The 16,060-nt window shown below is 39.8% G+C and overlaps 1 protein-coding gene across 4 annotated transcripts in view; it reads right to left on the bottom strand.

Annotated features, from left to right (window-relative positions):
* The window catches only part of usp28 (ubiquitin specific peptidase 28), a 29,053-nt gene that overhangs the window by 9,416 nt on the left and 3,577 nt on the right, over positions 1-16,060 (bottom strand). Inside the window, exons 1-15 of one of the 4 annotated variants that reach the window (XM_074672282.1) lie at positions 15,502-15,636; positions 11,953-12,027; positions 11,272-11,386; positions 10,756-10,843; positions 10,488-10,650; positions 7,999-8,085; positions 7,761-7,898; positions 5,320-5,390; positions 5,154-5,230; positions 4,927-5,075; positions 4,710-4,837; positions 4,526-4,621; positions 4,271-4,450; positions 3,976-4,193; positions 1,523-1,593 (exon numbers count right to left, since the gene is read on the bottom strand). In XM_074672282.1, the coding sequence (XP_074528383.1) occupies positions 1,523-1,593; positions 3,976-4,193; positions 4,271-4,450; positions 4,526-4,621; positions 4,710-4,837; positions 4,927-5,075; positions 5,154-5,230; positions 5,320-5,390; positions 7,761-7,898; positions 7,999-8,085; positions 10,488-10,650; positions 10,756-10,843; positions 11,272-11,386; positions 11,953-12,027; positions 15,502-15,546 (1,701 nt within the window). In that variant the 5' untranslated portion in view covers positions 15,547-15,636. Of the gene's footprint in view, positions 1-1,522; positions 1,594-3,975; positions 4,194-4,270; positions 4,451-4,525; positions 4,622-4,709; positions 4,838-4,926; positions 5,076-5,153; positions 5,231-5,319; positions 5,391-7,760; positions 7,899-7,998; positions 8,086-10,487; positions 10,651-10,755; positions 10,844-11,271; positions 11,387-11,932; positions 12,031-15,501; positions 15,637-16,060 lie in introns of those variants that run through there. The other 3 variants (XM_074672281.1, XM_074672283.1, XM_074672285.1) reach the window with 3 other exon arrangements.

Here is a 16,060-nt window from a genome sequence, read left to right on the forward strand (position 1 = left end):
AACTCTGCTTCAGACCAAGGAGCATGTTCTCCATTAGGGGGCGATGTGGGCAAAATACATCAGGATGTTTTTATGGCAGGATCAGGATCTGGATTTGATCAGGACTGGTTTTCATATTCAGACTATTTAGACCTGGAGACAACATTTTAGCCTCTTATCTTGGATCCTGATCCATTTTCTGCACCAACTTTTGCCTTTTTCTGCACCGTTTCATCATTTTAATCTGGAATTGCGCAATATTTTGTGTTTTTTTTAATTCTGGATGTTCATGCAACACATTTTTCACATCATGACAAAAACATTAATTTAAAGACATCAGCTGTGAGAGTTTTTGAGTTTCTGCAAAATGTGCAGAGCTTTAGCTTCATACAAGCACACTATGAAACGTTACTTAGGGGCTGATCGTTATTTAAATAGGATCGGGGTATAGTTGTAAGTGATTAAGATTTTATTCCCCCCCAAGGCGTCCAAAAAAAACCGTTATGGCCCCCCCTGAGGGATTGGAGAAACATGTACAGTTCTGCTCCTCCAAACTTGTTTCTACCGGCTCGCGTCATCTTGTTATACTTTGGTACGACCCACACTGTACTTTAGGACCGATGAAATCACCCTGGATTAAACCATTGCATTAAACCAGGGGTACTGGGTGAGAGAGCATATCCATTGGCCACTGTTTTCATTCAAGCCTGGTGATGCCAGGATAAACATGCCACAATAAACAATGAAGGACAGACGTGGAGTTTGGAGAAAGAAACAAAAAAGCATACAAAACTTAAAAAATTAAAGTTGCATGACCCCCCCTGAAGCCAAAATAAAACCTTATGCAATGAATAATACATTTTAAACTGGAGCCAGAGCAATAGAAAAGGGCCTTGGGCCTTTAACTACAGATACTAAAGCTGCTCCCCCTGGTGGCTGGCTGCAGTCTAAGTCAAAAAATCCATCTCCCCAGTCATTCCAGATGAGCTGTGGTCAAACTTTAAAAAATAAAAACACCTGGTAGAAATGTTTCTCACATCCATATGCTGTGGGGATATAATGATATTATTGCTCTGTGTTGTGTTTAAGTCCTCTTTTTAGCTGAAAAGTTTTGTTTTCATTAGTTATTAAGGGTTAAAATCAGGGTTTAACAATGATTGACAGCTGAAGTTTTCATGTAGGTTTTTTGGGAATAGTAAAATATGTCAGAAAGAAGAGCCAAGAAGAGATTAGAGTGTTAAAGAAATTTAAATATTAGTCACCGAGCAGGGTTATCCAGCATTATATCAAGTTAAGCTCAACAAAACTGTTAAATCACCAGAAAAAGGCAAAGAAAGGAAGAACTAAATCTGGAGGTTGATAATCTTTTCATTCGCTCCTGTTTTGGTCTTTCTTTTCTCTGCGTTTCATGACTTTATGTTTCCCCACAGGAATCGATAAAGTTTTATCAGATCTCAGAGGATGCGGCGTCTCCAGCTGCAGATGTAAATCCTGTAATTGAATTGCTGTTTGTCAGAGTGAATTGTGTGAGTGTAAGTCTCACCTGGCACAGGCTGTTGTCTGAGTACATGCCCTCCAGCTGCTGAGAGAGCTTGTCAATGCTGGCCTTTAGCTCTGGTTCACACGAAAAGACAAACAAAAGCAGACGAGAATATACCATGATTCAATATAACCTACAGGCATGAGTACATGTGTCATTTCTGTATATATGAACAGATTATTCTTCTTATAACAGCAGAGCTTTGGAGAGCAGGGTCACCAGGTGCTGAGACAGTAACTCCAGAGATATTTCTGTGGAGTGAAACAGCTTTGAGCAGGTGAAGTGGGTCTGTTTTTCTGAGTTTCCTTAAGGCTGTTTCTCCTTTTCACCATTTTTGGATGCAAGTATTTACATTTAGTTTAATGTTTGGTGTTTTGCTTTCTTTCTTTTATTTTCCTCATATATAAACATTAAAGGTAGAGTCTGCAGAATTTTCCTATAAAATAAAATATCAACTTTTACAGGAATAATCCTGCTCAGTCGTCTCCTCTGGGCCTCTAAACATGTGTGTCAGTATCTGTGTCTGCCTTTAACCCCTTCCTCTGCCTGGATGTTGATGTTTTGGTTGTTTTGAGACGTTTCTGGGTAGAGAGTAGGGCTGCAACTAACGATTATTTTCATAATCGACTAATCGGGCGATTATTTAAATGATTAATCGATTAATCCGGTAATGACACATTTTTGCACTTTCCTTTACAATTTAGCTTAAATTTGTTTTAGGTATTTTCTAAACAGCAATAAAGACAATAAAAAGCATTTTTCCTTCAGTAATATTTTATTACATCTTTCTCTTTCTTGGAAGTAGAGCTGAATCTGCAAATATAATTGGCCACTGACTCATTTTCAGTGCATACGCACCTCTTTCAGTAGCCTACGGCAAGAGAGCGGGCTCATCTCAGGGCTCTACACTAACTTTTTCACTGGTAGCACTGGTGCGACCAACTTTCTCAGTTCGTCGCACCATTAATTAATTAATTAATTTATTTATTAATTAATTTGTGTGTAGTAACCCTAGCTATGATTTTGCTAAATATTTTACTGAAAATATGAAGTTTGTCTGTAACAAGCTCTGGATGACAAAACAGGTTATTTCTTTTATGTAACTTTAAAAGAATTCAATAAAAATGCTTCTTAAATACAAGCAAAGAATAACAAAAGACATGGATGTGTGTACATATCAGGGTTATTATAGTTAACAAAAACATTTTAGTTGAAAAAATAAAATATGAAATAAAAACCAGGCTTTACATTAAACAATGACTAAAATTCCTAAGTGAGTTTACAAAACTTACTAAAATAACCTAAAATGACAGAGAAAATGTCTTTAGTTTTCGTCTGTCAATCTGTGTCATACATAAACTCGTTACTTTTACTGATCGAGAGTGCTGACAGGCTGCCAACACTCCTGAATATGGAGGGAGTCTCCCATTTTTTAACCATTTTTCCCGCTGTTCTCCTGGCTTGTGATTTGTTCTGATCACCTCCCAACTTTAAGCATGTTCCTGTGAGCTCTAATATTTTTCTAAGTCAAATCATGTCCCGTACTTGGGCGTTATATCAGAAACGAAAAACCATCCACCCCCTTCTCTCTTAGTTGGTTTGATCCAAAGACGCTGCAGGAGACCTGGACAGAGACAGATAACGGTGCAGCACTTGTTGTTGAAGAGTTTCTCAGAGCCTTAGCTGTTTCCTTTCTTTCTTTTTTGGTGTTGACATGTCGTGAGTTAAACTAACGTAGCTCTGCTCTAACGTAGCATCCTCTCCAATCAGGAGAGTTTAGAGCAGCAGGAATCATATAGTGAGAAGGCTGACTCTAAAATAGTGAAACGCGTGTCGTTGTAAAGTTCTGTCTGTCTTCAGTGTGTGCTGCGCATCCTCAGAACAGGAGAGAGTTCAGGTGGAGGAGACTGACTGAGCCAGTGACAGAGAGGGAGAATTCAAACCACAATGTCTTGTTCAGTGCCCGTGATAGATGGAGTATTAAAACATATGCACTCGCACAAGCGCGACCAGATGAAATTTTTACCCGCACACGCTGTAAAAATGGTCGCAGTCTCGAGCCCTGCATCTCCTTCCAACTAACGTACTGTAAGCTACAGTTTCATGCTCCAAAACAAATGAAACTCCAAACAGGTAAAGCTTTTTCCTGAGTGAGGGTGAAGCTTGGCTCGACTTTCACTCGCTTTCAGGTACTTGGAGAAGAGCGATGTGAGTTAGCTTTCTGCTAACCAGGTATGTGTCAAATACCTGTGATTAGCTTGTGCTAACATGCTAAGTCAGGTGCTCAGCTCCAAGTCTCTCCCAGGTAAAAATACGATGCTACAGGTGGTTGTTGGGCTACAGAGTGTGTTCATATCATTGTATTCGGAGGCTGTGGGTGTGTCTTGATGATTCTGAATGTGACTACGTTTGCTCTGCTTTCTGAAAGTGTTCACTGCAAGTTTTAATGAACATACCGTTCATGTCATTCTCCACTTCGCTCCTCCAGCGCTGCAGGCAGGTCTTTACAAAGTGTAGCTCCTCCTCCGTGATGCTGTGAGGAGCCGGATGAGGTGGACACTCCATGGGGTGTCTGCACTGCGTGAAGGGCTTATATATCGGGGTACGCTGGCAGCTGGACACACCAGAAACACCGGAAACAAGACCGTCTGCTGAATCTGTGTCTCCAGGTTCGCTGAGAGAAACAAGAGAAGTTAGAAACATAACGAGGAGCGTTTATCAGTGGTAAACGTCTTCTGAGGACTCTGCCACCTGCTGTCTTTGGAGGTAGGGTCACCCAGAGGATGGCTGGCAGGAGTTGGTGAGGATGAAGTTGGTCTGAGGTCTTCAGCTGGGGACGTCGTTGTCGGCTTGGTGGAAGCAAACTCCAGGACGAACTGCAGCATGTCAGCCAGAGGATACTTGGCCGGTCCTGAGCCGTAGTTCTTGTAGCTGTGAAGAAAGACAGGACACAGCTGGTCCAGGATCTGATCCAAGCCGAGGAGGAGTTGTTAAATCCAGACTCACCATTCGAGTTTCTGCTGAAGGGCTGCGAGCTGCTCCTTGAGTTTCCTCACCTCTCCTCTCCTCTCGTGGGTCTGCTGTATGTTTTTGTGAAGATATCTTTGAGAAGAAAAGTCACAAAGAAGATTTATTCACTGTGTTTAAACAATCAGACTTTATGTACCTCTAACACCTGTCTGAAGCTCACCTGTCCATGTAAACGATCTGTGGGAACTCCAGTTTCTTGTGTATTTTCTCCGGACGGCCGAGCTGTGTGTTGAATTCAAACCTGGAGAGCTCAAACGTTAAGACTGGCGGTAACTTTTTGAACCATCTCTGTGGAGAAAATAAAATAAAACAGTCACCATAAAACAGTTAAAATCTCATTAACTGAAGTTTTCTCTCCTGTGCGTTACACTGCTCACCTCTCGGCCCAACGTAACGCTGGGATCTGAGTGCACCGACTCGATATCCCGCTCCACCATGGCGCCCTCTAAACACTCATCCAGGTTGTTGAAGCCGTTAACTTGTAGAGGATACTGACCAAACTGCTCGATGTTACACAGAGTTTTTCCTGAACACACAGATAAGAAGTGAGTGAAGGACAAAACACTGAAAATTAACATTAAATGAATAAATTTCAAACTCAAACCTTCGTGTTTTCTTTCCGTCACAAAGGTGCCGTAGAAGAGCTGAACCATGGGGTTGTGTTTTTTGTCTTCTGCGTTACTGGAGTCAAAGCATCAGATTAGATTTAAAGAAGTCAGAAAACAAACAGAAAAGAGCACAGAGAGTTTAAAGATGAAGGTTTGACTGACTTTCCTTTGGCCGCCAGCTGAAACGCGTCCTCTAACCAGTCGAGCAGTTTGTGGGAAAACTCACTGACATCCTACAGAGAAAAAAGGAAAAACCTCAGTGAAAAATACGATGTAATTTTAAAGCACGAATAAATATCAAAATCAGTTTTTCTCACACTGGAAGTGGCAGTTTCTATCTTCTCCAAGGGTTAAAAAGAAACCTCTGATATAGGCGTGACAGCCTCGTACCTACACAGCTCACATTTTGACTCTTGTTTAGATTTCTTAAAGCGTTCATCACTTTAAAACTGATGAAAATTAATTATTTACATTAGATTATGTTGAAGTTAAAGCAGGAGGAGATTTGAAGGGAAAAAAAAACACAAATCAGCAAAGAAATGAGAGGTAACACTCTCTCCACTGGGGGGCACCAAAACCAACTAAACCATATCTTTCCCACAGGAGCTTTAATAATGATGTATGATTAAGTGTCCCATTGGATCCAAAAATTGGCCGTACTGCCCCTTAGGAAACCCAAACACACGCTGAAGTTCCCTCTTTGTTGGCAAAACACGCTTAACTGCTCCCCCTGGTGGCTGGCTGTAGTAAAGGTCAAAAAATCCATCTCCCCAGTCATTCCAGATGGGCTGTGGTCAAACTTTAAAAATAAAAACACCTGGTAGAAATGTTTCTCAAGCCTGATTGTTGTGGTGATTTGAAGATATCATTTGGCTGTCTTGTATTCAAGTCCCTTTTTTTCTGAAAAGTTTTGTTTTCATTAGTTATAAGAGAATAAAAACAAGGCTTTGGGCCAAGTTTAACGATGAATGACAGCTGCTGATCTTGTGTATTTTTTCAGGGATTGTAAAATATGTCAGGAGGGAGAGTCAAGAAGAGATTAGACTCTCAAAAGCAGAAAAAGAAAAATATTTTTGTCAACAGGCTCCACTCAGATTCTTTAAAGAGCCCCTCACAATTATTTATTTATTTATTTTGGATTTAAAATCGTACAGTGGTTAAAGGCGGAGCCACGCTGTCCACTCTATGGCCAAAACAGGTTGGTCATGTCTAGAGAGCTTCATGAACACGTGGAGCTTAGTGCCCACTTCAGTGGCCAGAAAGCGCCTGATGTGCCTTTTTATTCCCTTTTTCCCCATGATTTCATGACCAGGATGAAAACTGGAATGGGGAACTTATTGCAACAACCCAGACCTTTTTTGAGTTGTTCTAAGGTTATTTGATGTGATTTTTATTCCCCTAATATTGTTTTTTTTTGTGCATGTGATTGTAAACTTTGTGTCTGTCTCTATTTTTGTAACTCTGCTCTTTCAGCCAGGTAATTTAATTCTCATTATCTGTTGTGATCACTCTCATTTTTGACGTCATGTTGAGAAAGTGCCTGCAGGTGTGAGGCACCACCTCCTATTTCACATGCTCCATCTAGTAATCCAATTGTTTGCCTGATGAAGGTCTAGGACTGAAACATTGCAGAATTAAACTATATTTATCTTTTTAGTCGGACGGTGTGCGGGTGTTTTCTTTAAAATTGTTCTACAGGATACCTGAACCTCTAATGCACCTGTCCTAAAAAATAGATGCGCAAAGAACCTTTCCTTTTGTGTTCCTTTTTTCCCCACCCTTCAAAAAGTCAGTGCACGCCACTGAATCTGGGGCTGTTTTTATTCTTAAGACAGAGAAACACCAGCCTCACAAGAGGAGAGAGGAGAAACTTAACTGCCAAGTTGTGGTCAAACTCGCCGGAGACTGATAGTCGCCGGACGATGACAGAGTCCACAACAAACTGCATCAATGAAGTGAGCTGTTTCAACCTGAAACCTCATCAAAGCCATTAAAACTACAGCTCCCAGGATCCACTGCTTCTCATGATGCGTTAACTCACTTTCAGGCTGGTCTTTGAGTGTTTTAATCCCTCCTGCTATCAGAGTAAATCTTTGGTTTTGGGAAATTAAGAGAGATTGACTCTTCCTCCTTCCATCACTGCAAAAACTGAAATCTTATCAAGTGTTTTTGTCTTATTTTCAGTAAAAAAATTGTCTTTTTAGACTAAATATGAGCCACATTCACCTGACCAATACAGGAAAATGTCTGATTTCAAGTTATTTGTAACAATTCAAAAAAAATTTCTGCCAATGAAACGAGAGAAAAGTTAATTGTTTTAAGACATTATTCTAGTTTACAGCAAATTTCTCTTGTTCCATTTTTTTGATATTCAGACCTCACTTTTGTCTTTGAATAACCTGAAATAAGACATTTTTCTGGACTGACCAGTTGAATGTGGCTCATATCGAGTATAACAAGACAATTTTGACTTAAAATAAGACAAAAACACTTGATAAGATTTCAGTTTTTTGCTATGATCAAAGTTTTGTCTTTCTTGGTCTCAATAGATAATTTCGGCCAACTTTTCCTGTGTTCAGACAAAAAAGGAAAAACCTGTGCACCTGTTGGGCCTCGCTGGTCCTGAAGGCGTCTCGCAGCAGCTCCACGGCTGCAGAAGGATCCACAAACCTTCGAGTGGAGCCCAACATGAGGGCGAATAAGCATCGCAGCTCCTGCATGAAGGCGATGTTCCTCTTGTCCTGGAAAAACAGGACACACAGGACTCTGTGTCAGACTTTAATTGTCTCTACATTGTCTCATTTCAGCACAATCTGACTGAAGTTTACAGAGTTTACTCACTGAATGACTTTTACATTTCTCCAGGATTCGCTCGGACAGGTGGTAGTTGAGAACCAGCCTCCTGAAGACCGGCAGGTGAAACAGGGACTGCATCGAAAAACAAAACAAGGAAAATTTAGTGTAAGAAGTGGGAGAATTAAGAGATCCTCTCAACATGTTTGAAGCACAGGAACCAGGGCACTTCTCAGTATCTTGATGTGTTTCCACCTGAAAAGGAAATTCAATTACGGCTTATCTCAGTTTTACTGTAATTCATACCACGAAGGATAATCGAGGGAATATGAGCCGACAGCTGAATCATGTGGTCACTCAGCGTCAGCCTGATAGCAGAATTACTCTGTTAGCTTTATCAGTGGTTAAAAAAGGATACATTTATTAGTACTCAATGACTTTGTCCCTTCGTTTTCATCCTTAGGTATCTGCCCCTCACCATCCTTTCAGCTTGTTTGACGTCATAATCAGAGCAGAGGTATATCTGAGTTAACACAGCCAAACAATCACTGCTCTTTCTCTCAGAGTCCACCTCAGCTCGCTCCATTATCACATCTCTGCTATTTAATTATCCAAGCCGGCTGTGCATCGAAATGAGAGCTCCAGTTTCAGCCGAGCCACCTGATACCTGACTCACTTCAGTCCTGGATGGAGGTGTAATACAATTTTCAGCTTGGAAAAAAAAAGCCTGTGTGTGCTCATTTAGCAGAAATACAGCCACAATTAAATCTTCACTGAGAGATAGCTTTGATTTCTCTATTAGGAGGGAAACAGTGGAAAAGCTGATAGCAAAGAAGGGCCTCTCTGGTTTCAGTGTTTCTGTTAAAACTCAAATATCCCTGAACCGGGTCATGGAAAAACCTTAGGGTGCTCTTTCAGGCGACAGGTGAATATCTTGGAGGAGAAAACCAGTGGGATATCACTTCCTGAATAACTGTCAGGCCTAAATAAACAATCCAATATCTGCAATTTCGTATCATAATGCCATGAACGGTGCACTTAAAGATGCTATGTTGCACTGAGGTAAGGTATTTATCAGAACAGTTACGCAGCGCTACAGTTTGAAATGTGACATCAAGCTAACGTGGTAGTAGCTGGCTATATGTAGTGCTATCCGCAGCCCGGTGCTCTGAGACGTGTCTGTAGGCTAACGCGACAACAAGCAAACTCTGACAGTGTTTACTAGCTAGCTCTAGTAGCTGTCTATATGATGCTGACAGCCCGGTGCTCTGAGACGTGTCTGTAACGTGTAACGTTAGTGAATTCTGGTTCTGTCCTACCAGAGCTCATCTACCAACTCCAACCTCACCAATCAGAGCTAATGTAACCTGGCTCTTCATTTTATTGATAGACTCTCAAGTTTGAACAGACCACTGCAGAATAACTGCTGACTGTGGGTTGAAGGCAACATTAGCACCAACAGATTAGCCCTTTTAGCCTTTAGCTCATGTTTTTAGACTTTAGCTCCTGTTTAAGCCTTTAGCTTGTGTTTTTTAGCCTTCAGCTTGGGTTTTAGCCTTAAGCTCATGTGTAAGCCTTTAGCATGTCTTTTAGCCTTATGCTCATGCTTTGGCCTGAAGCTTGTATTTTTTAGCCATTAACATGTTTTTTAGCCTTTAGCTCATATTTACTAACCTTAAGGTTGTGATTTTTAGCCTTTAGCTTGGGTTTTAGCCTTAACTTCATGTTTTTAGCCTTTAGCTTGGGTTTTAGACTCAGGCTCATGTTTTTAGCCTTAAGCTCATGTGTTAGCCTTTAGCTTGTCTTTTAGCCTTTAGCTCTTGCTTTAGCCTCAAGCTCGTATTTTTTAGCCATTAACTTGTTTTTTAGCCTTTAGCTCATGTTTTTTTTGCCTTTAGCTCATGTTTACTAACCTTTGGGAAGTGTTTTTTAGCCTTAAGCTCATGTTTTTAGACTCAAGCTGGTGTATTAGCCTTTAGCTCATGTTTTTAACCTTTGGTTATTGTTTTTTAGCCTTAACCTTGTTTTTTAGCCTTTAGCTCTTGTTTTAGCTTGTGTGTTAGCCTTTAGCTTGTGCTCTATCTCTCTCCTGTTTCTCTTTCTTCTGCTCTTCTGTCCTTTTTCTGTCTGACAGTTAGGCTCCAGTGTCCACCATCACTACAAAATTAATCACAGAAATGGTTTTCAGCAGAGAAGAACACAGATCTCTCTTCTCTCTGCTAAACTTCATCAGCTGGTGTGGTGTTGTCATCGAGACCTGATGTGCTGTAAATCAATCTGGTCCTACTCGACCTGATCAGGAAGCTAAGAAGTATTAGAATTAGAGACTTTTTCAAAATCACTTCATCATTGTTTTTTACAAAATAATTTATGTTTTTTACATTTCTATCTAGAAATAAATAAATAATATTATCTCTGTCATTTTCTTAAACAGTAGTTTGTGCATTAGAAGATGAAATTAAATCTTTCCTCTGACTGGTTACATCATTTCAGTGGGACTGTACACAGAGCCTGATCTTCCTCCTCCTCCTCCTCACCTGAATGACAGCACTGAACCAGCAGGTGTTCCCTACGTTGCGGATCCCCACAGGCCAGTCGTCCTGACGGATCCAGTCTGCAGGGCTGCACATCTCACTCTGGGCTTCACACCTCTTCCTCTTCATCCGTGCTGCATTCTCCTCAGCACTGGCCTCCAGAGCTCTGCAAGTGAGTCAGATCACACTTTTTAAAACGATGAACTAGCTGCTTTGTCAAACTCTGGATATGGATTTGATATAAGGTCTGGAAAGCTCTGTCCTGCACTACCTGTTGAATTCTCGCTCCTCCTCCTGGGCATTGTGGGACTCCTGCAGACTGAGCTCTATGGCTGCCTGCAGCTCGTCTTTGGGAAGATCTGAAAACAACAACAACAACATTAATAAACCAAGACACCATCACTCTAATTTAGCCGTTTGATTCTCAGTTTGACAACAAATAAATTGCGCAACTCATCCCAAAATAACCCTTCTTCTGTGGGGCCAAAAAACTTGATTTTTCCTTGACAACGTTCTTGATAACCTTTAAAGGTCAGCGCTAAATCGTAGAGTCTTCGAAGCAAAAGTTAACCCAGTGGTGCATGAGTTAGAAACCAAGAGAGAAACAAACAATTCAACAACGTGACAGCTAAAGGTCACCGTTAAAAAAGTTAAAGCATCAAGTGTTTGTTGTTTGGTTGATGTTTAAATGTTTGCTTCTTTAGGAAAAGTCAGAAAAGCTGTGAAAACTTCAGAATCAAGTCTTTGTCAGTTTAAGTCTGATGGAGGAGGTCTGAGAGTCGTGTACCTTTCTGGCCCTCCCAAGCCTCCCCAGAGGTCCCGGACTGTTGTTGGTCCCTGGAAACCTCTACAGACTGGGCTGTCAGCAGTCCAACAGCATGTCCAATGTCACCCTGACTGGCCTAGGAGAGGAAGATAAGAGTAGATATCGGGACATTAATAGAGTATGAGGAATATGTCGTAACGTGAACAGAATGAGACGTACGAACAGAGGATAATAACAAACATCAAACATTTCAAACAGCAGAAACAACAGCAGAAACCACAGCGCAGTGGATTAATCAGAAGTACACAGAGAACCTGAGAGCTCCTGCTGTGTCTCTGTCTGTCTGCCTCTGGTGAAACAGTTTGGATGATGTCTGTAACACCCTCAGCTAAACACTGTTTATTGTTCTGTCTGTCATCACTTTAATGAGCTTCCTTTAAATTCTGGCTCCTGGGGATTTTTCTTTGTTCGCATTAGTGTTTCAAACCTTGAAAGTGTGCTTGAGTGGACATTTGTCCCCCTCAGGAGCAGCTTTAACACAATCAAAGAGAGTTTCTTAAACATTAATTACTCTCCTAGAACAGAAATGACTTTTTCCACTAACAAGCTGCACGGCGGAGGTGATGGATGGTCACATAGCCTTGTACAGAAAGATGTGTCAGCGTTAATAATCGATGCTTACGGTGAATTCTGAGGTCTTACATTCAAAGCTTTGTAGAGGATCTGTGGGTCCTGGATGCCAGTGATCTCCTTCAGCTGGTTGATCAGCATCTCGGTCTGCTAAGACAGCATGAAAACAACGCAGTTAGCCTTTAAACCATCGCACATCAACAAGACCAGGGGTCTTCAACCTGTGGCTCTTTGACTCCTCTGCAGTGGCTCCTTGTAGCTTTGAAAGATGTTATTGATGATTAAAGACACTGACACTAAATAAAATCCTGCGTTAACATTTAGTTGAACTAAATCTTCATCCCATCTGTCAATAAAGCCTGCCACCGCTCTACTTCACCTCCTACAACATCAACAGCCCACCAACTTTCCATGCACCGTTGGCTAACCTCAAGTTTTACAGCCCTGGGAAGATAACTAAATTAGCAAACAAGCAAGAATAAGGAGTATTGAAATAATATCAATAATGTTATCGAATTCAAGTATTGGTTCGAATATTCTGTATTTTTTGCAGATTTGTGAATTTTCAATTATTTCTTTAAATTTTGGCTAACTTTTTAAATTTCTTTGTTTTTTTTCTTTTGCATTTTTTTTTATTTGTTTTACAAATTTTTCAAGTTTCAAAAGTTTCCCAAATTTTGGGATTTTTTTCAATTTCAAGAGTGTTCAAAACTTTAATTAATTTTTCAATTTTAAAGACTTTGAAGTATTTTAATTTTTTTGATATTTCAAATGTTTTAAATTATTACAAGATAGAATTTCAAAAAATTCTGAAACTATTTTTTCAATTTTTTGAAATTTCAGGTTTTTGAAGTTTTTTCAAATTTTTGAAATTAAATGTTTTTTTATATGTGCGATTTTTTGAAATTTCATTTTTGATTTTTTTTTTGCAAATTTGATTTTTTAAGGAATTTTTGCAAGTTTTTCAAATTTCACCCTTCTTTTAGAAATGTTGCTTATTTTTAAACCTTCGATTTTTTTGCAAACTTTTTAGAATTTTCAAATATTTTGGAAGTTCTTCAAATTTAATTAACTCAGACATTACATCTAACAATTTATAAATAAAAAAAAAGGTCATGTTTGGATAATCATTCCCTGGATTTTTTCCCATGCATTGAATTTCATTCTTTTTATAATCTTCACTGTGAAGATAAAGTAGATTTTGTGGCTCCTTAATGATTTTAACCCAGGTAAGTTGAGGAAAAATGGCTCCTACGAAAGTAAAGGTTGCAGACCCCTGCACTGGATGAAACCCAGGTGGGCCACATGTTGGGTACAGTATTAACAGGGATAATAATCTAATTTTAACCCTTTTTCTTACTCATCTGTTGCGCTTGTGGTACCTGGTAAAAATCCCACTTTGTTCCTCAAAGGCTTGGCCTTTAGTCCACTTTGCCTCACAGTGAGACACTGGAACAAACAGGCTTCCTTGTGGCACCTGATGATAATAGTTCATAGCTCACTCACGGCCTCACTTTTAGCCTGTGACCCACATGGGTAAATCTGGAGCTGAAGGACAAATGTCCAAATGACAGCCTGCCAGGCCGCCACAATGAGGTCAACATGTTAGCTAGGCTGGTACCAAAACCATGACATCCACATTGACATCCACATCTTTGATAGGCTTCATTCAAAGAGACGCATAGATGTTTTCTGATATGCTTATAAACTTCCTCATCTAGATTTTAAACAGAGACTGGCAGAATTAAACATTTACGCTTTGTTGCTTCAGTGAATAAAACAAACATTAAGTTTTAATTCTAAAACTTTAATTTTAAGCTTTTTGAGGTTTGTGTGATGTATTTTTAATACAGGGCTGGGAGTTGCTGGGTTACTTGTGACACAACATGACAACACTAGATAAATAACAGCCATACCAGGGGACAGTAATTCAGTAAAACTGCATAAAATGAAAGACAATCCTTGGATTAAACATTACAATATCTAATGAAATAAAGGATTTAAAAGGCGTCCAGGAGGTTAGGGTCAATTTCATTAGCAAAACAAGCAAGAGACAAGAAGCAAAAGTGAGTCAAAGTGGAATACAAATCTGTTTCTAGCTCTGTATTACTTCTAAGTTTAAATACTGGTATGTGGCATCTGCATTATGAGGACTAATGCATAAGCTGGAGTGACGATATATTCATCAAAATGACATTTTATCTAATAAAAGTGGCTGATATCAAAAAGTCTTTCCCATCTACAACCATCTCAAACCATGAAATAAGCTGTTTTTGTTTATAATCTGATGCTAAGGTTTTGTTATAGCCTATGCCTTTTTAGAAAATCTGACTTTTTATTGTTTGTACCCAGGTTAGCTTTTATTTATTTTATTTAAATTACTCTCAACAAATTAGAGCTCTATTTAGAACTATTCAGACCAGATTTTTCACTTTGTTGCTTGTATTTTTAGGTTAAAATGTGACTTTATAGACAAGCTGCCCACAAAAACAAATATAGAGTGTGAAAAAAGAGCAAGAAAGAGTGAATGAACTCTGTCCCTCTTTGGTGAGGGTAAACTTCAGCTTCTTTGAGAAATGCCCAGAGCCTTGGGTCAAACAATGTGTGCCACTTCATGCCAACGTCACAGTATCGACATTCACAAACACAGACCCTCACAGGCCTTCCCGTGTTTTGACCTCACGGACGGAAACATGAAGTGCTGGGAAGAAATAACACATTGGTCTGCTGAGTGAGAGGCGCTATAATAAGCCTGCTTCCCCAACAGCAGGTGGACAGTCAGGGTATCTGTCTCACACAAACACACACTCACACACACAAGAGGCCAAGAGCAGGCTGACCAGACTTATATGGAGCCCAGGGGCTATCTGAGACCCCCTTGGTTAGCCTCTATTTTAGTCCACTGACATGGATAGCTCAGGCCTCTGTTTATCATTCCTCTCACCACGCCACCAGGACGCTCCACAAAGGCCCCGGGTGTCTCTGCCCTCCCTTTCCTCCCCCTCATGCACATACACACCCCTTCATTGACAATACACAGCAGAAAACAGAATTATACACATTTTCTCACACATTTTAAAAACACAACTCGTATTTATCACTTTGTCCATGAGCATTGTTTAGGATTTAGCAGTAATATCTCAAAGGAAGCCTGCTAGCAAAGCAAAGGAGCAGAGAAAAATACTAATCATAGCCTCATTTTTAACAACAGAATAATAAAGTTAACTCTTCCCAGCAAGTCAAAAATTACTACAATCTCTTATGTTGGGATTTCTGAATGAAATACGTTAAATAGTCATCTGTCATGTGAAAAAAAAGTGACCTTAAGACCCTAAATGAATGAAAATAGCAAAAATAGAAAGTGCACCTTTCTCAAACACACAGGTTGTAAGATGAAACCTAAAGTTAAATGAAATATTTATGTTTCTTGTTTTAATTTCAGTTGATTTAAGGCAAAATGTGAAGAATTGTTGGTTATATTAGTATTTTAACATCTGTATAAGCTAGCTCTGAGTCCGTCTGTGGCGTTTAGAAACACAGGAGTTAGCTTAATTTCTCAGGCATTCCACACAAAATATCAGTGTTCGTGTTAGTACCGTTCCCAGCATCCTTTGCGCTCACCGAGTTCGTTGAGTTTTCTCCATTTTCAGTCTGTTCACCTATCATTGCAGAGTTTAAATGAAATGAGTTTCTTCTGGTTTCCCTGAAGTGATATTAGCCCCGACTCCGACTCAAACCAACTCCATCTGTCAAGCCCCCAGCGCGCGAGCCACCGGCCGGGCAGCTGCGCGCGCGAGCCTGTCATGGCATGCGCGTGCGCGGTGGGGACGAAGCTTCGAGCGCGCTCCCAACTCCACACATGTCACACACAAGGAGAATCCTTAACGTGAAAACAGCATGATCAGAGCATGTAAGTAATAAGAAATTTATTTAAAATTCGAGATTTAAAATAAAAATGTTAATATTAAATATAATAAAATGGAGCACAAATAAATAAAACAAAGTACAGAAAAAATAAAAAAGTCCAAGAAAAAATCATACTAAAGCCAGGGCATGAAATAGTGATACCTTTCCAATTTTAGAAAACCTAAAAAATGAAAGATTTACATCATAAACATATTAATAATAAATACCTCTGTGACTCTAAGAGATTTCAATAATAATAATAATAATAATAATA

Source organism: Halichoeres trimaculatus, unplaced genomic scaffold, assembly GCF_033239565.1.
Source record: "Halichoeres trimaculatus isolate MK-OKI-2021-1 unplaced genomic scaffold, fHalTri1.1 fHalTri1_scaffold_6, whole genome shotgun sequence".
Classification (NCBI taxonomy): domain Eukaryota; kingdom Metazoa; phylum Chordata; class Actinopteri; order Labriformes; family Labridae; genus Halichoeres; species Halichoeres trimaculatus.